We start from the raw sequence: 25,324 nt of genomic DNA on the forward strand, positions 1-25,324 counted from the left end.
GTAAAACTATGAATTCTGAAAACAGACGTATTTCATACTGAAGAACAAAAATACTAATTAGAACTTGTAAGTTGATACTTAGGGATGAGCAGTATGTATTATTGACTTGCTCAATGAGAAGGCTGATAAAACTGCATTAGTTAGGATGCTTTTGGCTGTAAGTAACAGAAAATGCAACAAAAGCTGGTTTAACAGTGAGGAAGATATACCTGATATTAAAATGTTTTGAGTTAAGGTGGTCCCAGAGTTGGCTAATTCAACAGCTCAATTACTTCATCAATAACCTAGGATCTACCCAACTTTCTATTTTGTCATCCTGAGTATCCAGGGTTGTCAGATTAAATACAGGCCATCCAGTTCAATTTGAATTTTAGCTAATCAATGTATGTTCCATACAATGTATTCGTTATTTGAAATTTCAAATTTAACTGGGTCCCTGCATTACTATTTCTTAAATCTGGGAAATTTATCAGCATCTTGGCCTTTCTTCATAAGCTAGCTCCACTCATGGTCACAAGATGGCTGCCATATCTCTTAGCGTTGTGTAGATGCCAGTATCCAGAGGCATAAAAAGGATTCTGTTGATAAAGAAGACGGAAGAGTAGTGGTTTGGTAGGTAACCAACAATAAATATAGGTCACCAAGGTAAATCTGCACTTTTGTTTACTAAAACATACTTTCCTCTATTATTCAGTAGTTAGTTCTATAATAGTATGTAATTTAGTCTGCCTTCTGATTCAGGGATAGAATTTTTTTTTTCTGTAAAAATTTATTTTTTCTTTTTGAGGCTCTTAGAATTGGGAAAGCTCATATCACTCTATCTGAAATAACTAAAATAATTTTTATTGAGGATTCTGAGCTAAGGGAAGACTATGGCTCATTTGCACATTTCCACATTATTTGTGGAATAGTTTCCACGCTATTCCTAGGGCACACATTAGAGCTTCTCCAAGATCCTTGCTGCTGGTTCTTTCCTCCTCCTTTGTGTTCATTGTTCTCATTACCCAGGGCCAAATCACACCTCAATTTCCTGTGTTCCCTTCCTCCTTCCACTCTCCCAGCTTTTAAAACTTAGCCATATCCTTAGGGCCCTATTTGTACTTAAGTGATAATGGCTTAAAATGGGCTAGATAAACTAATCTGTGCTAATATTCACTTTGCTAATGTGTTGGGCCTCCAAGGTAATTTAAGGCTTTAATCATTTAACAGTTCAGCCCTTTTAAAAAGCTCTTCAGGAATGCTGCCAATCTAGGTATCTTAGCGACAGGCACTTTTAGCTTACCTATCACTCTCCAGAGGCAGGTGGCTACAAGAAAGTCTGGCCTATATGACTCCACTGCCTGGAGTGTGTTCATTATGTCAGGCTGGTGTCTCAACTTATGCCATCTTACATTCCCTCATCAAACTCACATTGCAGCCACTGGTTTCTGTTGCCGTTTTCTCCACCCCATTTCCTGTCTCATGTTGAGTGATTCATACGTGACTTCAATATTTATAGAGATGCTCCACCCAACACCCTAGACTCATAATTTCTTGACCTTTGCTGCACAGGCCTTTACCTCCTTTGGACTTCAGTGATCTACCCAGTGCCACACCCCAGTGTTACCTAGTCATCCCCAGCAACTCCTCACCTCTCTTAATTACTCTTCACAATCAAACTGCCTTAATCTGAGTTCCTGCTCTTTTCAACTATCCCTTCTCCTTACTTCTATCAAACCAACTCTTTGACTTCATAAGGAATCTAAAACCTTAGGAAAATAGCAAAGATTCAAGTCTCTGAGCCCCTCTGCAAGTCTGCTTCCTTCCTTCCTTCCTGCCCTACCTCTCCCAGATAGCTTGCCTTCTATGCATTTATCTCATCAACTAATCTCTCAACTTCCATCACATTCAATCCCTGAACTCCTATCCTGGATGAATCTAAAATTTTGTCTTTTGAAAGTCAACACCTATGTACCTAAATCAGGTAAGTATAGTCCTATCATTGCCGGCAGCATCATAAGGTGGTTAAGAGCATGCATTCTGGAGCCAGAACACCTAAACTCAGTTCCTAGTTCCTCCACTTACTAGCTGGGTGCCCTTAGGAAAACAGTATGACCACTTCATGCACCATTTTCTTTATCTGCGAAAAGAGGATAATAATCAGGCATGTCTCATAGCTATATTATGATGAATAAATGAGTTAATATTTATAAGGTGCTTAGAGGGGTATGTAACTGTTAAACAAGCATTTCACTTTGCCCTTGTACTTCTGTTTCCATTTTTAATAACAGCTATTCTAACCTTTCATTCTCTTTTAATTCTCCAAACAGCTCAGGCTCCATCACTTTAGCAGATGATCTGGCTTAATTCTAAGAGTACATATATGACATTAGGTGTGAACTCCTTTAAATTATCTCCCGCTGAAAATTTAACTACATTGGCGCATTTGTATCTTCTTCTCATGTAAGAGAAAGAAATGACATCCTAAGTTAATTTTCTTGCTCTTCTCAAGATCTTATCCCTTCAGATACCTAACTTCTCCTATGTATATTTAACCTTTCTCTATTTGTTGCTGTCTTTAATGAATAAACAAGTTTTATCTGCATGCATCCTGCCCCCACAAAATAACCAAAAATCAACTCTGCATTTCCTTTTAGCTATTTTCCCATCTTCGCCGTTCCCTTCATCAGATGTCTACATTTGCTGTTTCTACCTTTGCCTCTCTCATGACTGTGTTGCAAAATGACAGCAATTGTATGAAGATCTAATATTAAAATTAATTGGGAATAAACTCAAACGGGTCAAAATTTTAGAACTTGGCTTTTTCCCAGCCTTGGCCAGGCATAGATATTCATGCTTTTGAATGGCCATATATTTATATAATGGCTTTCCTGCTCTTTTGTCCTATCTTAACCAATTAATTGTTTTAGTTTGAATACCCTTGCTATTTCCTGTTTCCCTCTTCTAAAAGGAATTGGCCCCACAGAGTCCCACTCCAGTCAAGGCTTCACCTTCACTAGTCTACTACAATTATCATCAAGGTCAACAATAACATCTACATTGCCAAATCCAGAGGTCAATTCTCAGTCTTCATCTTAATCAACTTTTCAGAAAGTTGGTAGAGTTGATCATTTCCTCCTCTTTAACACCTTTTTTCAGTTGCCTTTTCAACACCACTTTCTCTTAGTTCTCTTCCTACCTTGCTGGTTGATCTTTCTCAGCCTTCTTTGCTGAATTATTCTCATTTATCTGCCTCTAAAATGTGGAGTACCCCAAGATACTGTCCTTGGATATCTCTTCTTTTCATTCTTAACCAATTCCGCCTTGGTGTCCTCAACTAATATTTTAGACTTAGATACCATTTATGTGCTGATGAGTCCTAAATTTATATTCCAGTCCAGATTTTTCCCTTGAAGTCTATACTCATATACCCAAATGCCTACTCAACATATCCACTTGGATGTCTAACAGGCTTTCAAACTTAACACATTCAACAAATTTTTTGAAAATTCTTTTTATTTTTTAAATTATTTTATTGAGGTTATATTGATTTATACCATTGTGCAATTTCAGGTGTACATTATTATACGTCAGTTCCTGTATAGACTGCATTGTGCTCACCACCAACAGTCTAGTTTTTATCCATTACCATACATATCAACAAACTTTTGTTTCTCCCAAAACTCCTCCACCTGAAGCCTTCTCCATCTCAGTCAGGGAGGGTGTGTGAACTTAAGAGAGGGGAACTCTGAGGAACACAACAATACAGCTGACAAAAGAATGAAGCCAGTGAAGGAGACTGAAAAGTATGAGAGTCAGAAAACATAAGGTCAAGAAAAAAATGAGAGGAATACAATCCTGACAAAAGCTATAAAGATACCTATAAAAGGAGAGCTGAAAAGGATTGACTGGATTTGGCATTTTAGAAGTCACTAATGATTATTACCTCAGTAGGTTTGCAATAGCTTACCTGGTAAACAGGAAGAGGGCTGCCCAGGATCATACAGAAAGATGGCTGTCTGGTATTAATGACTCCAAACACTCACACACATATACACACACACCCCTGCAATATTTAAGGCAAAGTTTTATCCAGAGTTCCAGCTCTGTAATGTATTTCTGAATGCTTGGAGCTTCATTTCCATCAGTATATTTTATAAGCACCTCATAATCAATATGTCCAATAGTTAACTCTTTTCCTTTCTTTCCTCTTGTTCCCCTTACTCCCAAACAAATTAATGCCAAATAAACAATCCTCCTAAATTCTGTACCATGTTGAATGACGCCAATACCTATCCATTCACCTAAAGTACAAAAAAATCCTTGGGGATCATTCTGTTTCTTCTCCCCAACCTATTTCTAATCTGTCAAATCTGATCACAGTCCTTATCCCCACTGCTCTGACTTTAGTCTCTATCCATCTCCCACCTCCCATCCCCCACACTAATAAGCCTCCTAACTGGCTCCCTTGCCTGAGGACTTCCCCTGCCCTACTCTTTCAACTATATAGTTACTAGTTACCTTTCAATAAAGCACTTTAGTTAACAAATGAAAGCTGCTTCCAACTTCCTACCAGTAATAATACAAATCCCTTAGAATAGTATACCAAGGCCTTTAAAATTTGTCTGTCACCTACCATTCTAACCTCAGTTTACGAGGTTCTCAACTTGCTTTAACATAAACAAACTGAAGTATATTGCATAGGGTCATGCACATACTTCCCACACTTCTTCTACCTCTGGGATAAATAGCTAGAGCTTTCAAAGTTCAAATAACTTTTTCTCCCTAAATTGCAAATACAACTTGAAAAAATTTGGAAAATCAAGAAAAAAAATCTGTCCAGAATATTGCCATTTTAACAGAGCATCTTTATTTCCCTCCCAATATTCCTCTATATATGTACATATTTGTATACTAAACATATAGTTTTGCATAATATTCTCACATATGTTATTTACCTATTCCTTGTCATGTTGCAGAAAAAGAATATCAAACATTACAAAATTTTATTTTAAGAAAAGAAAAAATGGAAGAAGAAAGGAAAAAAAAAACAAGGGTGGGGACAAAATAGAGCTATGAATAAGGTTTAAGATGCATACCATGATGACCCACTCATCCACCATGAGTGAGCCACACATTTGGCTCTCAATTTTCTAGTAACCAATGTAAAAACAGAAACTTTGTCAGTTATCCAAATCCCAGTGCCCATGAGATTAAAAAAAAATATCCCAGTAATTTCAACTCTTCTTGGGTAGAAAGATATTTCTCTTGAGATCCTCCTAAAGAGAAGACAGGGTGACATACTTAACTTCTGGGAAGATTCCTTATTAGATAGTCACGGGAGTTGCTGAATGTTTATCCTTTAGAAAAACTTTCTGAATATTGTTTCTCTTCAAGACAGAGTTTTAAATTGTTCTTGGGTGAAATCTCAAAAGTTCAGGTCCTATATTGGGCAGTTGAGACTTGCTTGGAAGACCAGACTTTAGGTCGAGGAGCAACAATTCTCACTTTTTGATCATGAATATGGTTCCCCTTGGGAAAGTCCTTTGAGTACAAGGATGTGGCTGGGCTGGGGATGTTACAGTCTTGGGCTTTTGTATCTAATAGAGAATTGAATGTTATCCTAGAAGGACTCCAACATAAGTTGAATAACATACCCAAGTTTACAGAGATTCTCACTGTCCCCAACCTTGAGTCCTCCCTGGAAATATGGCTAGGCGGAGCTACAGCTTTGGGTCAGAAGTATCAGCTTTACTGATAAATTATAATATTACAGGCTAGTAAGAAGCCTGGATACTAAAATCTTTGTTTTTACATTCTCTGAGTTTTTCAGAAGATTTGATAAGAGAAAAAGCAGTTTTTCTTCCTCTGCCTTTATCAATGTTTGTAGGGTTGTTGAGACAAGGATTCTTGTCCCTAAATATTTCTGTCACTAACTAGATGGCTGATCTTAGGCAGGCTACTTAGAGTTTCGGAGCTCAGTTTTCGTCCCTTGTAAAATGAGAGAGTTATAGTAGGTTATTGCCTCTTAGGATTCCTTCCTCTTGTGAGTCACAGTGACCCTCTGCCCATCAGCTGTAAGTGAAGAGTCTCCTCTCTGATGAGAGTAAATGATTGCTAATGTTTCTCTAACAGTAGACCTGGAGTACTATGAGACAGTCACATATCTTAGGTAAGATCATGGGCTTTGCAGGGGTAAAGTCTTGATTCCACTCTGCACTTACTAGTACGTGGCTTGGGGCAAGTATTAACCTCTCTGAAGCTCAGTTTCCCTATCTGTAAAGTGAGAATAATACAAGCCCTTATAGAGTTGTTGTATTAAATGAGATGCTATAAATCCAGCCCTAAATACAGTGTCTGGCACAAAGTAGTGCTCAATCAAAAGTATCCATTTTTAACATTGTCATTTCCTTGGGTCCACTGAAATAACTGTTCTTCTTCTTTCTTTCTTTCTTTTTTGGTGAGGAAGATTGGCCCTGAGCCAACATCTGTTGCCAGTCTTCCTCTGTTTTGTATGTGGGACTCCGCCACAGCATGGCTTGATGAGTGATGTATAGGTCCACGCCTGGGATCCAAACCTACAAACCCCAGGCTGCCAAAGCAGAGTGTGTGAACTTAACTATTACGCCACCAGGCCGGCCCAATAATTGTTTTTCTAATAGCATTTCTCCAAATTGGTTATCAGCACAATTGCAATTATAGTATTTAAAGGTTTCAGGGTTCCAACTTGGGCTGACTCATTTGAAAAAAACTGGAAAGACATAAGCTCAGGGGATTTTTTAAAAATTAAGCAAAACAACCTGTGTGCTGACCTTTACCCTGTAGTTCTTTTATTTAATAACAGTCTGTGAATAAACACTGCTTTAAGCTGTTTCATTAGTACTAATGTAATCCAGGCCAAAAATACTACCTAATAGCACTAATAAACTTTCTTTCCCCAAAGAAATTTTAATGGGGGTTTGCTTCACTTTTCTGTTTGTTTTGAAACAAGATTTCAGGGAAGTTCTTAGTTTTGGGTTTCCGTCAATAGATATTTCGTCCCTTTAACTTTTGATCTTATGTAGATTATCTTTAAATACAACGAAATGAGATAAAATCATTCTCAGATGGGCAAGATAAACTTTGAAGGCTGTGTAAGTACTTATTTTATAGTTTAAAAACAATTGCTTAACCATAAAAGAAAAGAAAAGGAAAAAAAAAATCCCCCAAATGTGGGAAACGAGAGTTCTTTGCTATGTTCTTAACTACAGCAGGAAATATGTGTTTGTTTATTATGACCCTGGTGCTGCCATAGTCAGATTAACTTTCAAACACAGAGTTTTCATTCCGTTTAACCAACAATTGTCACCCTGCCTTGTGGAAACTGATAAATCACAGGGAGTGCAAGGAGAATACTAGCCTAATTACATCTAGTAGATGTCCCCACAGCTTGGGATAGACCCTTTGTGAACAGGCAACACTGCTAACTGTACTTGCACTGTACAAGGTATGTTAATCAGTGCCCAGTAACGGGCTGGGTCAACCTGTGTTAAAGGTGACTTTTAGGGATTATCAAACTTTACAGCAAAAGAGTTCTGAGTTCCCATTATATGTTTAAGAACATCTCCTTGTTGATTCTAGCTTTCTCCTCATTCATGAGATGTGAGCCTCAACTGATCTGTAGCAGGTTGTAGAAAAGTAATCACTTGTATTTCTGCTAGAAAGTTCTCTGCAGGATAAAGGGTGAGTAATATGTTCTATAAATAGATAAATAGGAATCTATTCTGATTCATAAATCTTGCACACTTGCATGTTAAGTGTCTAAAATTTATCAAGCCATTGTATAGACTTTTATTATATTAATCGAATTTTAAAAGTTTCTTAGGAGCTAGCTTATTATTTTTGTCTTTATAGCTCTATTTCCTTTAATATTTTGTTTGATTAACCCTCATGGAACGTCACTTATTTTAAAAGCAATTTTAAAGAACTGCATACTGAATTTATAAAAATTTTTCTTTCTAAAAATTCTACTTTCTACTTTCTAAAAATTGCCTAGAATTATTATTAATCTCTCAAAATGACTTAATCAGAAGAAAGGGATAATTAAGTGTATACATCTTCTAGCTTCTGAATTAAAGAATGACAGAAAGGGGGATTTAAAACTGTCCCTAAGCTATAAGGGATCTCCGGGCTCTGCTCACCATCACAGTGCTGGTTGAAATGAAGTGCCCTTGTTTTGACGTCCTACTTGCTCAATCTTGTACTTTTTGGTTAGTGATGGTAAGGGAAATTAGTGGAATTGAATGTAAAGAATAGCCAAAAATGGTTTAGCAGAATCCTGTCTGAGTCTGGCAGAAACCCCACTCTCTCCCCATTTTGTCCACCCTCAAACTTGCCAAGCCTTGTTCACTTTGGCTTTATTTTAAAAATGCATTTCTGGTGAGTGAGGAAAGGTTTTGTACTGTGTTTTCAATGACTCACCCAAAACAACTCCATTCAACTTGTAAACGGTCCTGTTCTGAATGCAGATTGTGTTTGTTCTGAGAGGGCATGAAGGCGCTGCAGAAGGGAGATTAGAGAAGGGAAATGTGGTGGGAGAGGCCAGTGCAGCAGTTTATATTGATTCAGGTTCAGGCACACATCAGAATTATTTTTTAAAAAAGACATTGTGTGTGTGTGTTTTAAAAAACCATTTATGAGGTCTGTACCATTTAAGGCTTTCAAGATACTTCAATACTAGATCGATCCATGGTTCATCTAGTCACCATCCTCTTTTTTCTGATCCCCATAAAATGTGAAAGGAGAGGTTTACCTGTGAACATATAATTCCAAATATATGGATAGTGAAATAATTTTTTAATGTTCTAAATGGCTTCAAATAGGAAGACACCATATATGTAACATAAGAGCTAGAAATTAATCTTAAGTTAGGAAGAAAATGTGTATCAATAAATTGATCACATAATAGGACAGTATTAAGATTGGCAAGTGACATCCTCCCATTTTGTTGCGTATATTGCAGAAAAATGTTTAATATCAAGTGGCACAGACTGAGCATTTGATATCGATAGATAAACCTCTTTAAAAGCTTTTATGATTCAAAACGTCAGAGCTCTTTAAAAGCAGTATTCTAGGACAGGACTGAAATGAAAAAGAAAAAAGGACTAAACTTGAGCATTAAGGTTTTACAGGTGAACTAAAAAAGATTTTGGCTTTTCCATGTGTAATTATGTCCAGTTATGAGGATTTCAAAACCTCCTCTGAGTTGTTTCATGAATTCATAAAACAGACCAAATAAAGCTTTTCTGTTGTATAATGTTGCTTCACTTATTCTTGAAGAAGAATCGATGAGCTATTCCTACCTGTTGCTCAGAAACACCAGAGAATTGAGCCACTGAAAAAACAAGCTGTCTTCAAGGTTTTAGTATGGGGAGGGTAAATTTAGCATTATATGGCAAACTGAAGAAACTGTGATCTGGGAACAGTGAAATGAGTGATAAAATGACAAGTCTTCAATATGCACAAAATCAGAAGGTATATAAACTTACCTAGATTATGTAAATAATTTGCAAGGCAAAGTTCCAGTAGTATTAACACCTGCTTCACCTTCCGGTGTGTACTTGGGAAAAAGAAAAGAAATCAAAATAGCAGATTATTATGTTATGTTAATGCTTACTTATGAGGACACTGAACTAATATAATAATCCTTGAACTTTTGCTAATGTGGAAAAACCCTAAGAATAAGTTTAAATTGTAGACCTTAAATACTCCATTTTACTACTTTAAAATATACACAATGACTAGAAATACCTTGAAAATTAATAATAACTTAAAGGAATACATCAAAAAACCAATCTAAGTCAGACTAACCACCTTTCCTCATAGTTCAATTACATGATTTGTAAATAAACCTTTGAGAGTTTTTGAAGAATTCACTAGTTCTAGGGGCAACATTTTCCTTTCATTCTCTTTTATCCTATTGCAAATTATTCCACTGCTATCCCTGGAAATGTTAATAGGTATATTGAGGGAGCCCAAAAGATTTCATATTGAAATAAATTTTAGAAATACTGGGTTAAACAAAGCTAAAGAGTTTTTCTTTTAAATAAATCTTGAAGACTTCCTAAGTCTTTAACATTCAGTGACTGGGTTGGGATATGGGGAAGCAAGGATATAATATGTAGTGTTTTCCAAAATAATTTTATATACCATCCTTTTCTCCAGGCAACTCTAAAACACAAGATGTTCCTCTGTTTATTTAATCTACAATTCTACTTACTTTACACTTCCCAGCTCCCTTTTGTCTAATAACGGGTGAAAATTCGGTAAGCTGTGACAATACCACTTTCTGGTCAAATTCTGAATTATTAATATTTCGATGAACAAAATGAAATTTTTATTACATAAATATTATTGAAGAAACAATACCATAACCTTAGCCAAAATACCAAGTGCCTTATCTAAGCTAACATGAAAATGCCTTAGCTTACTCAGCAAATCTTGTTTTGTAATTTTGAGACATGGGTTAAGGACTGGAAAAGCAAAAAATAACTAAAGTAATTAGACTGAACATAATGTTTCACTTTTGATATAAGCTTTTCCATTTAAAACTGCCTAATTTAACCAGAGTATGTTTTCTGTCCTAGCCTGAATTTATGCCATTTAAAAAATTCAGCTGCACATAACCAGAGGCACTCACAACTAGAATATACATCTATGTACTGGGGGCTTTAGGGAGAAGAAGAAGAAAAAAAAAAGAAGAAGATTGGCAAAAGATGTTAGCTCAGGTGCCAATCTTAAAAAAAAAAAAATCCAGCTGCATAAGCATGAAGATAGATGCCATTTACTAGCATAAGAATAATCCCCCCGTATGAAATTGATTTTTGCCTTCTGCAATATAGTAATTTCAATAGTTATATGAGCACCTACTTTATTCCATGTGACGCTCACATCACCTTGAGAGGGCAGTTATCATGATTGCTGTTTCACAGATGAGGAACGTGATAGCCGGAGATATTAGCTGTCTTGCCCCAGGCCATACAACTAGAAAGAGACAGAAACAGATTTCAAACTTCAGTCTGACACCAAAGATTGTACTGTTTCCACTACATCATGCTGGATGGAATTATCCGCATCTAATATAAATTCATTTCTTCCTCCACCTCATAAGCGTCAGTGACTCAGACGTTATTTTTTTATTTTTATTTTATTATTAATGTTATGATAGATTACAACCTTGTGAGATTTCAGTTGTACATTTTTGTTAGTCATGTTGTGGGTACACCACTTCCCCCTTTGTGCCCTCCCCCCACCCCCCCTTTTCCCTGGTAACCACCGATCTGATCACCTTATCAATATACTAACTTCCACCTATGAGTGGAGTCATATAGAGTTCGTCTTTCTCTGACTGGCTTATTTCGCTTAACATAATACCCTCGAGGTCCATCCACGTTGTTGTGAATGGGCCAATTTTGTCTTTTTTTATGGCTGAGTAGTATTCCATTGTGTATATATACCACATCTTCTTTATCCAATCATCAGTTTCTGGGCATGTAGGCTGGTTCCACATCTTGGCTATTGTAAATAATGCTGCGATGAACATAGGGGTGCAACGGACTCTTGAGATTTCTGATATCAGGTTCTTAGGATAGATACCCAGTAATGGGATGGCTGGGTCATAGGGTATTTCTATTTTTAACTTTTTGAGAAATCTCCATACTGTTTTCCATAGTGGCTGTACCAGTTTGCATTCCCACCAACAGTGTATGAGGGTTCCTTTTTCTCCACAACCTCTCCAACATTTGTCGCTCTTGGTTTTGGATGTTTTTGCCAATCTAACGGGTGTAAGGTGATATCTTAGTGTAGTTTTGATTTGCATTTCCCTGATGATTAGCGATGATGAACATCTTTTCATGTGTCTATTGGCCATATTCATATCTTCTTTTGAGAAATGTCTGTTCATGTCCTCTGCCCATTTTTTGATCGGGTTGTTTGTTTTTTTGTTGTTAAGCAGTCAGACGTTATTTTTTACGTAGAGCTTCTGCAATGTGGATTTGCAGTTGGTCTACAATACAGTACTTGTTTGGGAAAAAAGTCCTTGAAGAAGCAAAAGACAGAACTCTCCTCATGTGTGGTATGGCATTCATTATTGAATAAATGTACCTTGGGCATTTTTTAAAATCTCAAAGTTGAGAATACAAAAATCCCTTACTTTTCAAAATAGCTTGCTGTTTCAAGGATTTCCTTCTCTATTATTTTTGTACCCTCAACATTTTGCATTAAAAATTATCATGTAGAAGAAAACACACAATTCTGCTATCGGAGATTTGACAATTGTTGTACTCTATTCTAATGTTACCTGTTGGCTTTTTTTTCTTTATTATTCGACTCGGACGTTTGGTTTTTAAACATAAAATATGGTTCGTTATTGCTTTTCTCAAGAGTTCTTTGTTGTCTAAAAGTGTATTTAAACAACAAAACTAAAACATAATAGGCCTTAGAGAAACAACATGAAGCAAATCTTTTGTCCATTGGACTGTCCATTCTAAAGAACATAAAGAACAGAAATTTACTTCAGGAGAACTCTTGTTCCGGGTGGGATCAGTACTGTACGAAAAGTGTTGAGGGGTGCAAGAATACTGAGAAACGTTCTTTGCTCTCTCATAGTTTACAATCTGGCTGGGAAGTCAAACATACCTTCAGAGGCCATATCATTTACTACACAATTCGGTCCCCAGATGAATGATGTAGACATTCAGTTGTTTATCAGGGAACTGGTGACCGGGGAGTGCTGGAAGGATGGTGTTGAGACAAGTTCTGGCTTAGCTGGATCTTGAAGATCACGAAGGTACTGGACAGAAAGAAGTGGAATGAATTTTGAGGCAAGGACATAGAGTCAGCAACAGCACGGAGAGATGACAGAATTGAAGCTGGGAACAGCGGATGGGTAGGATCCGTCGGGGCCCTGAACGGTACTATGAAGGCAGCATATTTTGTTCTCTGTGGCTTTTGACGAGCCCTTTCAGCGTCTCCTCTCTAGGTACTTCCCTCACTTTCTGTGGCGTATCTTTCCCACGGGCAGCTAGACTCTGGCCTATTTCGGAGGGCCATTAAACTGTTAGCTGCGTTTTGCTATAGGACTCTTGAAGGCTGAAAAGTCTTTAAGATGCAAAGAAATAGTGAAATCTCAAGCCAGTGAGATACTGGTATCACCATTCTAGCTCCTCTTCCATTTCACAGTATACATAAGGCCCAGAATATTATGATGGTTTTCTGCAAAGTTAATTTGGACTTTGGATATGATCTTGTGGATACCGGTAAACCATTCGAAGTTTGTTTCTGATTTTGAATAGAATTTAACCGTCTTTCTGCTATGAGATTTAAAAAATAAGAAAAGGGAACGGCTCACATTCATTTTTCAATATAGTTCTGAACCTTGACATTTGTTTCTTGTAGCACCAAAAAACAAGCAAATATATCTACATTTTCCTGGCCATTCTGTGCTCTCCTTTCCTTCACTTCTTTAAGCCCAACTTCAATGTGGAATTTCCAGATGAAAGATTCTTTCTCAATTTATTTTCATACCTAACACAATCACGATAAAGAACCTTCTTAGACATGAAAGTAGCCCTCTACAAAGCTTGGTCTCTTCCAGTTTGGACACTTTGACAAGAAATACCAAACACGCGCCTCTTTCTTTCATCTTTATCCACAACTCCCGGGACTCCTACTAGAGTAAGTTTCAGCGAGCCCAAGCAGACGCTTGTCTGGACGCGGGAAGACGGGCGTTTCGTGACACTTGGCCTTACCACAGTTTTTCTGTTTTAGACCGCCAGAGCACAAGTCGAGAGGCAGAAAGATTACTAACAAGCGAACAAATCGCGCCCACTTCGCGGGTCGCGGCGGCCGGCTGGCGGCTCACTCCCCGCCCCGCCCCTCCCCTCCCCTCCCCTCCCCTGCCCGCGCGCCCCCGGCCGGAAGGGGGCGGGGCACGCCGTCGAGGGCGGGGCGCGCAGCCGTGCGGCCGCGGGCCAGACCCGGGCGCGCCGGACGGAGGCGGGAGGGGGGCAGCCGGCGCTCGGCTCCCAGCCGCGCTCGCTCAGGCCACTCGCGCTCCCGCGCCGCGCCGCGCCGCGCCAGGCCGGCTTCATGTGAAGCGCCGGCCCTCCGCCCCCTCCCTCCCCTTCCTTCCCTCCCTCCCTGCCCTCCCCTTCTCCTCCTCCTTCTCCTCCTCCTCCTCCTCCTCCTCCCGCGCCCGCGCCCGCTCCCAGGGGCCCCCAGCCCGGCAGGGCGCTGACAGCAGGGGCGGGGGTCCCCGCCGCCGCCTTGTCTCGCGCAGGCTCCGGCTGGGGCCGCGGAGCCCCCGGTGCGGCCATGGACCGGCCCCTGGTGGCGTCGGCGGAGGCGGAGGAGGAACTGGAGTGGCAAGTGGCGAGTCGCAGGAGGAAGGCCTGGGCCAAGTGCCGCAGCTCCTGGCAGGCGTCGGAGACGGAGGACCTGTCCACAGAAGCGACGACGCAGGACGAGGACGAGGACGACGAGGAGGACCTCCCGGGCGCGAAGCTGCCGGCGGCCGCGGGGAGAGGTCGGTGCGCCCGGCCGGGTAGCGGCGGGGACGCAGGCAGTTCGGGCTGGCGGGCGGGGGAAGTCTTGGGCGCCTTGGGCCACTGCTGTGGGTTCTGGAAGGTCCTCCCGGGCTTGAGGGGCCGAGAGCAGAGGGGACGCTTCCGACCTTTAAACGCGCGCGCTTGGCAAGGCGACTCCAGCGTCAACATAGACACCCCGGTGCCATCGCTTCACTTCAGATGACACCCAGATGTGTTGCTTAGGCTGCATTCTGCTCCCAGTCGATTTTCCTACCTGGGAGCGTGCAGGTTGACCCCACTATGAGAGTCCTCCCTAGGATCGGTAACGAGCTGTCCCCTCGCTCTGCCCCGCAGGAAACGTGCCCAACGAAAAGATCGCGATATGGCTCAAGGACTGCCGGTGAGTCCTCGCGTGCGCCGCTCGCGTCCCGGAGGGAGATCCATGCAGCTGGGACGCCCGAGCAGGGTGACTCGGGTTCTTGTGGGTCCCATGGCCGTTGTAAGCTATAAACCGGAAAGTGAGCCGGCCGATAGCTTCCTCCTTTAAGTGATTAGAAATGGAAGCATGACCGCTGATTATTTGTTGACCGTGTTGACAGTTGTTAGGACTTCAGATCTGATGAATGATGTTAGCATCAGAGATCAGAAACCTAAAACAGATAATCGTGCCGTGTTATTATGCTTGACTTGTTTTTATTCGAAAGGATTTTCACATTTCACACAGTATTTTATTTTGCTTTTGTTTTGACCTCCGTACATCTGGCATCGAATCGTTTCCCTTTCCTATGTGTTTTAGATGAGTTTAATTTGCTTAACTACACTAACTGGCTTTAATTTTGTTTCTGTGCCTTAATTCTGTTTGGAGGGCTATTGAAACTAGCTCACTTTGTTCTTGTAGTTTACTTCTTGGACATGCATTTGTCAGATGGCACTGGAATTCACAGAAGGGAAGTAGAGCTTTGAAGGCATTCAGACTGCATAAATCTGTTTAATTACATGCTTTGGGAACTGGTACAAAAATGTTTGATAAAGTGCAGAGGAGATGAATCATGTTTCAAGTAAATCTTACTACAGCAAAATGTGCTTGTTTTATAGTTTATTTTTTTCCAACTTGTTTGCTACTTGTAAAATCTCATATGGAGAATGTTGCTTTTTAACTTTTGTTAAGGTGTTTGCTTCTGCACATACTTCTGCCATCTCAAGGGGCTTTTCTTCATCATTACTTTAAGTACCAGACTTTGGGAAGTCTTTTTTTGGGAAGGGAGAAGTGATTCTCATGTATACCACAATATGAACACTTTTCATTACAGAACTCCTTAACCGTTATTGGGGGTGTCGTAGACCCTTCTGAGATATGATGAACTATATGGACCTTCTCTCTAAAGATGCACACACAAAAAAGTTTAAGAGCAAGAGAAGAATCACATTATGTTTATTTTATGATGTGTAGGAATTAAGATTGTATAGAGATCATATCATGTAGACAGGACATAAGTGCATCTCTTAAGATAAATACAATAGACAAATGTTAGCATTCACCAGGACACATCATCTCTGAAAATTCCAGGAGTTTTGTGGCTAATCTTGACATATGTAGGCAGATTCTGTAGTCTGCTGCTCTGTCCCTCATGGGTTTCCTTCCTAGGTTTCCTTCTTGTTCCCTACAATTGCACCTATTCTGTACAAAAGGGGCATTCATTTGTAACGGAGGAAACTAGAACAAATAGTCTTTTAGTGTTGGCTTTATTATTCACAGATTTGACTGCTAGAATATATGCAACTGTATTTTTTTTCTATGACAATTTAGGATCCTTTCCAGAGTTGTGCATCTATCAGCTTTGTACATTCTGTACAAATGATCTGAAGACAGAATTTTTCCCCCGATAAGTTCTCAAATATTCTTTCTTTTTGCTGTCCATATCCTAAATAAACATACCGTGTTGTCTTTCCTTAAAGGGAGTCTTTATTTTGATATCCGTTTTTTTTTTTTTTTGGCTAGGTGGAAACAAATTGCTTGAATTAGCATCTAAGAAGGGATAGTTGTTGATAGAATTTGGAGAGCAATTGTAAGAGTGAGAGACTTGTTTTTGAAGGAGAATGCGAATTATATTCTGCCTATTTGCCATTTTCTATTAGTATATAGGGCAGTAGAAACAGCTGCAGAAAGAGTAATACAGTGTTTTGTCCTAACTGAGAAAGTAGCCATCAGGGAAGAAGAATGACTTTTTTGAAAAGCATAAATTAGAGTTTTATTAAAATATATACAAAAACTTAGCTCAAAGCTTTTATTAATATCTTTATGGTAGTTGCTTGTGATTCATTTACATTTCAAAAGCACTAATTTTCAAAGAACTGCATTTGCTTGTATATTTGTTTGCAGAAAGTTTTAACATTTAATTGGCATTTCAGTACCTCTTTGAAACTATGTGAATTTGTAACAGGTATAAATTGTCACTGACAAAAGGTTTGTATCACGAAATAGAACTTTCAAAATAAACAATCTGTTTCTTTAACGTAGTTTTGAGAAAGAAGTGAAAAACATTTCTGTATTAAAAAAAGTTTCTGAGTTATCTGTGTCTGAACTACAAGAAGATGAAAGATGAAAGAACTTTAGTAATGGCTAGTTCTTAATGTTGATTCTAAAGCCGACTTTTTAGTAATTTTCTTTGCAGAGTTAAATGAAGAATATATGTATTTTTTTAGTTTCAAAGCAGAAAATAAATTTCAAGCTTCTCCATTTATATCAAAAAACATAGTCATTGGGGTAAGAGAGGTCCTGAGTGGTGCTCTAAAATGCTAGTGATAGATTTAACACAGGAAGTTTAAGAAAACTCTTGAGTCTTCTTTCTAAGTAGACTTTTTAATTTTATTGAGGTAAAGATTTGTTTTCTTTTAATTCTGCTTCCTGTTTTTAGGGAAGGGATTGAGGGGAGCAGACATTTTTTTAATGTCTGTTGTCATTCTCTTTTTCTCTTTTTGTAAAGAAAATGCCAATTCATATCATTTGTAATTGCCATTCTTGCTCTTAATTGCTGGCAGATCAGACGTGATTAAATCATTCCTGGGGAACTGACTTGACGATGCGTATTTGCTTAGTTAGTAGGATATTACTTACGTAATCCACTTACATTCCTTGTGTGTTTAGAGGAGAGTTAAACTGTGATTAGAAGCTTGCTTTGCTAGAACTCTGTAAGTGTAAGGCTGTGCAGTGACAGCTTTCCAACACTAAGCTCTCTATGTTTACGTGGTTTCAGTACCCCTTTGGGAGCCTCACTGGATGAGCAGAGCAGTAGTACACTCAAAGGTAAGAGAAAGCTGCCTTTCTAAATCTGTTCTTTATGAGGGTCCTGCTTCATTTGTCCTCTGAGTGAAAGTCGGTGGATGAATTTAAAAGTGATATTTATGTTTATAAAATATGCTGTTCTGAGAAGCCAAAAGGGAGAAACCTTGTCATAAACCATAAAATAGTGTTGAGTTTAAGCAAATTACCAAACTTTTCTGCAATGTGAAACTCATATTTCTATTATCTAGATAAAGATATAGAAACTAAATGGAAATATGACATGTAAACATAAGGAAAATATATATTAACTAGGTCAGCTTAAGTGCAGCATTTCTTTGCTTACATTAACTGAAATTGCCACACCTGAAATTTTACCACCTGTGCAAGACAGCATTCTAAAGTTCAAAGTACAACAAGAATGTACAGGTAGTGGCAAGGCATATAAAAAACATTTACAGTATCAGAAAATCGAGCTTGAGTTCCTGACTTCATGTAAGGAGGGTAAAAGGAAAGATTGCTCCAGGATCTGGTTTTCCATGAAACTCTTGGGTAAGACATGTCATCGAACTGAGCATCTTCAAAGGCAGAATAAGGATAAAATAGCCTGTAGATTGGCTTCTAACAGCTTTACCTGGCTGCAAATCGTACTTTCTTTACGATAAAGTAAAAGCTTATACTTGCTTCTTGAAACCATAAAATCAGAATAATTTCTGAGTGCATTCTCGTCTGAAACACTTTTACGTATCTTGTACTTATTATGTTTGGGTCTGAAACACTCTAATGTATCTTATGTTTTGCTTGGTCAATTTGTTTTAACTAAAGCAATGGTTTTACACTTACCCGGGGATCAGGAAGACAGAACACCACGATAAATCTTGTACTGTTTCTTGCAGGTGTGCTTGTGAGAAATGGAGGAAGTTTTGAAGATGATTTGTCACTGGGAGCTGAAGGTATATTTGTTCGTAAGAACTGTATTTTCATGTAGTTTTAAAATTAAAGAGAGAAAGGCGAGTGCTTTCAGGTTTACGATCTTCAGAGCCAAATTTAAAGTTCTTGAAAATGGCTCAGACACATTTTTTACAGAACCTTTTGTGTGTTAATAATCTAGTCAGAGCCTGTAGGAATGACTCTGAAAAACCATTATGGAATGTCCATATGTCTGCCTTGGACTTAAATTCTTAAAGGAACTGTTTGGGGACAAACACTGGTGATAAAACTGGGGGAAGAATTGTCCCGCAGAAGGAAGGAAGCTTAAATATTTATACATGAGAAAACTAAATTGAAGCGTATTTTTAGTGTGAGGTAGCCGTATGTGTGACTTAGAGCTGCAGGCTTTCTCTTTGCATCCAAGTGTCTCCTGTCTTTTCCCTCTTCCTCTTTTTCCAGATTTTTAGAAGATTAAAGGATAAAGACAAAATAGTTACTATAATTTCATTAGAAATAATTATGCTGATGTCTATTGCAGACTGCATTATCATTTTAAAAGTGTTTTGTGCTATGTTTAAATTTTCACAGATTATATAATCTTCCTGTGAATTCATAATAAAGCTTTCCACAATGTAAAATTATGATTTTTTAAATGATTTTACTGGTATTTTAAGATTATTGGTAGCTGTATAGCTGGGTTATTAATGTTTGCTTTTTATAAAAAAAGAATTAAGGATTTTATTCAATCTTTTTACATTATAAGTTGCTGAATAGTGAATTTATCCACTGAATTTAATATCCTCGATCTTATGATAGATAACTTATTTGGAACTTTCTAATGTTGAAAATTCTAGAATATGTGAATATAGTAGTTTTTATTATCACTGTTAATATGCTTTCAAGGAATAAACTCTGTAAAGAACTTAAACTTACTTCTTCTCAGCCAGTACAGTTGAACATGCCAAGCAAGCCCTTATTGAAATGCACTTCAGTATTACTGTAAATAGCACTTTTAATATCTGCCTTAGTAGTTTCACAGTATGGAATTTTTAAGACTTTATGTTTTTAGAACAGTTTTAGATTCACAGAAAAATTGAGAGGAACGTACTGAGATTTCTCATATACTCCCTACCCCCTTGCATGCCTCATTATCAACATCCCCCACCAGAATGGTACATTTGGTACAACTGATGAACCTATAATGGGGCATCATATTTACCCAAAGTCCGTTCTTTACATTAGGGTTCACTCTTGGTCTTGTACATTTAATGGGTTTGGACAAATGTATAATGACATGTGTCCATCATTATGATATCTTATAGCATATTTTCACTGCCCTAAAAATCCTGTGTGCTCTGCCTGTTGGTCCACATTGAGTGATTTTATTGGAGACCAGACCCTAAAAAGGAGTCCCAGAGAAGAGGGGAGCTATTATGTTGCTTCACTGAAAATTATTTCAAGATTATTTTCATTCAGTTAGTAAATATTTATTGAGCACTACGTGTTAGACACCTTTCTGGAGGCTGTACAGAGAAACATAAGAAATTGCCATGATTTCGCAGATTGGAAATGAAGAAAAAATTCTGATATGCTGAAATAGATATGTTTTTAATTAATTTGATTCTTTATATTTGCCTATAAAAGTTAACTACAGTAAATTTAACACACTCTAAACTTAACATTAACAACATTTATCTGTTTAGAACTTGTAAGTCAAGATAAACTTGAAAGGCAATTTTTAAAACTTGGGTTGAAATGAGTAGAAATTTTCAAGGTACATGCATGAAAAATTGGTTGTAACTGGTGTGAATTTTCAGCCTTAAAAAAGCCACATTAGAAATTGATTTATGCTATTGCCAGACTTAAATAATGCTAAATCATGTTTTTGGTCCTAACATATTCTTTATTAGCAGCATTAAAATTTAATGATTAGAACCACATAAACCACATATGCTGTACATCTTATCCTTACTACTTATTTCTAAACTGTCAAAGAAGTTTAATTGGTTGTCTATATATCTTTTTATTTTAAACATTCAGTGGAAGTAGTTAGTTTTATGTTGCTAACAAAAAACAAAAATACCCTCCAAAGGTATTGGTTCTTTTCTTATTGATCTACATACTACTTTTAATGATGCACATTTAATGAGCCAAGATAAAAGTTTGTCGTATTAAGCATTTAGCTATAATATTGTGGATAATTTCCTTTCTTGATGATTGTATTGTTGTAGTTACCATCCTCCTAACAATTTTGCCCTGTGTTTATTCTTTTTATCTGTAGCCAACCAACTCCATGAAAGTGATGCTCAAATTGAAAACTGGTATGTAACTGTGTTTGTTTTCTTCCTTTTTAAAAATGAACATTTATGAAAATAAGGTTGTATATAATCTAATTTTTGTTTATAGCCATAATATCTTGGCCAAAGAGAGAAGACTGCAGTTTCATCAGAAAGGGAGAAGTATGAATTCCACTGGATCTGGGAAAAGTAGTGGGACAGTCTCAAGGTAACTTATTCTGAAATTATCCTACAATTACCTTCTTCTAGATGACCTACTCTTAGCACTTTTTCAGTCTTGGATTTGGCGTGGTAGTATGAAATCAAAAGGAATCCAAAGGGTTTCATGGATCAGCATAACTGACAGGAGCTTCTTTTTGTTTGTTGTTTTTTAAAAGTAAGATTAAATAAAAAGCAACAAATATGTTGTTAATGCTACTGGTATCCGTTAGTGAGTATTTTGAGCCCTCTCAACAACTTGAAAGAGAAATATCATAGTGGTGTGACTTCTATTCCAAAATCCTCCATTCTGTTAGGCTCTTGAGTTACTCTGCCATAAAAATCAGAATTTCTAATTTAATTTCTAAGGTCAGAATTTCTAATTTAAAGCTTGATATTTAAGCAAATTTATCTTTATACTAAAACAAAGATCTTTATAATATATTAATATAAGCAAAACATGTGCCTGTGGAACCAGTTTAAACTGTTATCCAAATTATTGTGTTGGAATATGAGCTTTTTCTCTGAAACAAATTGACGTTTTCTTCTGTTCAAGTTCTCTGCTTCACATTCCCGTTTTCCTCAGTGGGACTCGGTGTGGATCATCAGTGGCCCGAGAGAGAAGGGATAGTGAATGGTCAATTCCCAGTAGAAGTAGAGCTGGAAGTTACCTTGGTGTAACCTGTGCTCTCCTTGCCTTACTCCTCCTCCTTCCTGAGTGGAAGTGGTTAGAGAAAAGTTGAGAGTAAGCTCCTCCCTCACTTTCTGAGATCAGGTTGTTACCTGTGTTGCCTCTTCTGGGACAGCCAAAGACAGCAGAAAAGCTCAAGTTCCACACAATGCCCATTGGTACCAAAGTTCTACCAGCTAGTTCCTAGTGTGTTTTCCCTCTCATTTGTTCTTTAATCTGCTTATTCCTTATTCTCCCTCAGCTGTCCTCTAATTGTTTTAGCCACTTTACTGGGGATCTCTTAAAATGACCAAAAAAATAAGGTGAGGAATCAATAAATCTCTTACTGAGTGTGTTCTTGGGGGTTAGCTCTTCTTCCCAGTACTAATAGCTAAAGAGCATGGACCCTTTTTCAGGGTTATTTATCACATTTAGTACATAGTGTATAAAGATGCTGAAATAAATAATGGTTTAGAGAGCAGAAGCTGTAGGAAAAGATTTTATCACAGGAAAGCAGGAATATGAATTCATTTATAATGTGATGTGGACTGTAAACTTACTTTATATCTTGATGTTTCTTTTTTCTTTTTTTGTAGCGTTTCAGAATTGTTGGAACTTTATGAGGAAGATCCTGAAGAAATTCTTTATAATCTTGGATTTGGACGAGATGAACCAGATATTGCTTCTAAAATTCCTTCCAGATTTTTTAATTCATCATCATTTGCTAGAGGGATAGATATTAAAGTATTTTTGAGCGCTCAAATGCAACGAATGGAAGTAGAAAATCCAAATTATGCTTTAACAAGTAAGGTTTTTAAATGTCAGCATATTATTTTTAAAACTGTAGCATCCACAGCAAGATGGTCTTATTTTTAAAGACTTACTAATTTCTACAAATAGCACTGGAAATTTAATTATTAAGGTTAACACAATACTTGTTTTACTTATTCTGAATTTTTATTATTCTCTTTATATAAGTTAACTTGCCTATTCTTCCCCTCCTCCCTAATTCTTGACTTATTTAAGCGTTACCTTGTAGAGGAACACTTGTTAGAGTGTAACTTACTCGTAGAACCTTATACTTATCTCCAGATTGCTTTTGTTCAAGAAGGAAAGAAGTATAGGAGGGGCCTTGTTACTGTTAAATGAAGTCAGTCAGTTTTGGGTGCTTTTCATAAAGCTAAGATAGCATAGCTAATTTTATAATTTTTATTCGTATTATATCTTTGCTTATTTTTCTCTGTTGACCAGAAGTGCCAAAACTGAGATCCCTAGGTGGTCCTTGGACTAGCTTTAAGAGATCTGTAAATCCAATTCCCCATTAGGTCTGAAATATGTACTTATGTATACATTATTAGGAGGACGTTTGGAGGAGTCTTAATGGAGTCCAAGACCTATAAACAGAATCACAGCTGTAGATCCTTAGCTAGTCCTTTCTGTTTTACTCAAAGTTGTCATCATGCTTTGTGCTTTTTTCTGATTTTTTTAAATTGTAAATTCTAGTGCTTAGAGTGAAAAATCTTCCTCCCTCTCCACAGTAAATACAGAGAAATTTAAAGTCTTAGATAAGGAAAAAAAATTTGGTTTCATAATCTTTGTGATCTAAGTTCAGTCATTGGAATTCTGAACAATAGTAATGGTTTAGTATATGTATATATATAAACATAAATATATATGTAATTAATGCTTTTTTCTTTTTGTAGGCCGTTTTCGTCAAATTGAAGTGCTTACTACTGTGGCCAATGCGTTTTCTTCTTTGTATTCCCAAGTCTCTGGGACTCCCTTGCAGAGAATTGGAAGTATGTCCTCAGTGACCTCTAACAAGGAGACAGACTCTCCTCCACCTTTAACCCGAAGTAACACTGCAAATCGCTTGATGAAAACACTATCAAAACTAAATTTGTGTGTTGATAAAACAGAGAAAGGAGAAGGTACTACTCCTTTTCCAGCAATTGAAAAAGGAAAGATTCTGAATGTTTCAGTGATGGAAGAAAGTGGTAATAAAAATGATCAAAAGTCTCAAAAAATTGTAAAGAAGAAAGACTCTTCTTCTATGTTAGCCACAGTTAAAGAAGAAGTGTCAGGGGGTTCAGCAAGTTTGATGGAGATTGCTGACATTGATCCACTTTCTGATGAAGCAATCGGTAATTTTAACCAAGAAAGTGAAAGTGAAGCAAGTAAAGAAACTCAGAGTCATGGGAATAAACTGGGTGAGGGATGTGGTATTACGGAATCTGATTTAGGGAGTGATTTCAACATGTCCGGCCACAGTGAGCTAGAAAATAGCAGTGAGCTGAAAAATGTCAATGTGTCCACACCTGAAAAAGAGCCATGTGCACCACTGACGATCCCGTCCATAAGGAATATGATGGCACAGCAGAAGGACTCCTTTGAAATGGAAGAGGTAGGTAAAAAATGACAGTCTTATTGCAAATAGTGAATTAGGGAAAAAATGCCAAAAAATGTTTTTAAAATGAAAGGTGACTAATAGATTTATACTAGAAAAGATCATCCTAATTTTGACTTTTCAGGTTTTTGATTTTGTGTTTCACAAACCAAGAAGTGGTCATAGCACTGTGTGATGTCAAGATAATGGAGGCCTTCATCAGCTCCTCTAAATCCTCTGTCATCCGCTGCTGATACTTGAACTTTAACCCCCTTTCTCTCTCAGTTTAAGATTTTAGTGCCCTGAAAAAGCCCTGAGAGAGTGTATTTAAATTCAAATCAATACGCCGCAATGTTAAAAACACAAGCACTGAAGTCAAACAGGTTTGAGTTCTGTCTCTGCCACTGAACTGCTGTGTGCCCCTGGGTGAGCTTTTCTTTGCGTATCTCAGTGGAAAGGATAAGTGTGAAGAAGGCTTTGAGGATAGGCTGGGTGTGGGACTGGAAGGAACATGAAGATATGTACCTGAAGGGGAGGTTAGGGAGCCTTGAGGAAGGAGGTTTGAAAGGCCGCTGAACAGGATTTCTGCAAACCCAGAAGACCAATGTTTGCTTACTGTACTTTTTAACCTACTGATATTCCTGCTAGTTTACATAAATTTCAAATTGGACAGGATAAAAATATTCGTTGTGCTGAAGGTCAGCCAAAACTGCTTTCGAATGGTGGGAGCTGATACTCATGAGTAGGAGCTATATGGCTTGGGGTGGAAGCCGAACCTTGTGGCAGGCCCTGTCCTAGGCCCTTGGAGTCCTTTTCTCTCAGTCTCTGGGGCAGGCGGTGGTGGTCTCGTTTTGCACATGAGGAAACTGAGGCATATACATACTGCTGAAGAGTTGTGGCTATGAATTATATAATAGGCACTTTTTAAACAAAATTTATTACAGAAAAGTTTTAGTAATAGTTTACAGTTTTAGAATCATGTGGCATTATTTTGAGGAATTGGAAATGGGATCATTGATT

General features: G+C 37.9%; 1 protein-coding gene and 1 long non-coding RNA gene across 6 annotated transcripts in view; one reads left to right on the top strand and one right to left on the bottom strand.

The window, feature by feature from the left end:
- The window catches only part of ITPRID2 (ITPR interacting domain containing 2), an 84,664-nt gene that overhangs the window by 33,110 nt on the left and 26,230 nt on the right, over positions 1-25,324 (top strand). For 2 of the 4 annotated variants that reach the window (XM_046659388.1, XM_046659389.1), the window contains exons 1-8: positions 14,317-14,542; positions 14,898-14,943; positions 17,798-17,847; positions 18,720-18,776; positions 21,035-21,074; positions 21,160-21,258; positions 22,515-22,723; positions 23,622-24,322. In XM_046659388.1, coding sequence (XP_046515344.1) covers positions 14,332-14,542; positions 14,898-14,943; positions 17,798-17,847; positions 18,720-18,776; positions 21,035-21,074; positions 21,160-21,258; positions 22,515-22,723; positions 23,622-24,322 — 1,413 coding nt within the window. In that variant the 5' untranslated portion in view covers positions 14,317-14,331. Of the gene's footprint in view, positions 1-14,202; positions 14,543-14,897; positions 14,944-17,797; positions 17,848-18,719; positions 18,777-21,034; positions 21,075-21,159; positions 21,259-22,514; positions 22,724-23,621; positions 24,323-25,324 lie in introns of those variants that run through there. The other 2 variants (XM_046659391.1, XM_046659390.1) reach the window with 2 other exon arrangements.
- Positions 7,933-14,876, bottom strand: LOC124238427 (uncharacterized). 2 transcript variants are annotated; one of them, XR_006888306.1, is made up of 4 exons: positions 14,818-14,876; positions 10,888-11,001; positions 9,507-9,577; positions 7,933-8,517 (listed from the first exon to the last, which is right to left on the bottom strand). It is a non-coding gene; the product is annotated as an uncharacterized LOC124238427 (long non-coding RNA). The 2 variants fall into 2 exon arrangements; XR_006888305.1 differs by lacking the exon at positions 14,818-14,876 and having other exon boundaries at positions 10,888-11,234.

Source organism: Equus quagga, chromosome 4 (genome assembly GCF_021613505.1).
Source record: "Equus quagga isolate Etosha38 chromosome 4, UCLA_HA_Equagga_1.0, whole genome shotgun sequence".
NCBI lineage: Eukaryota > Metazoa > Chordata > Mammalia > Perissodactyla > Equidae > Equus > Equus quagga.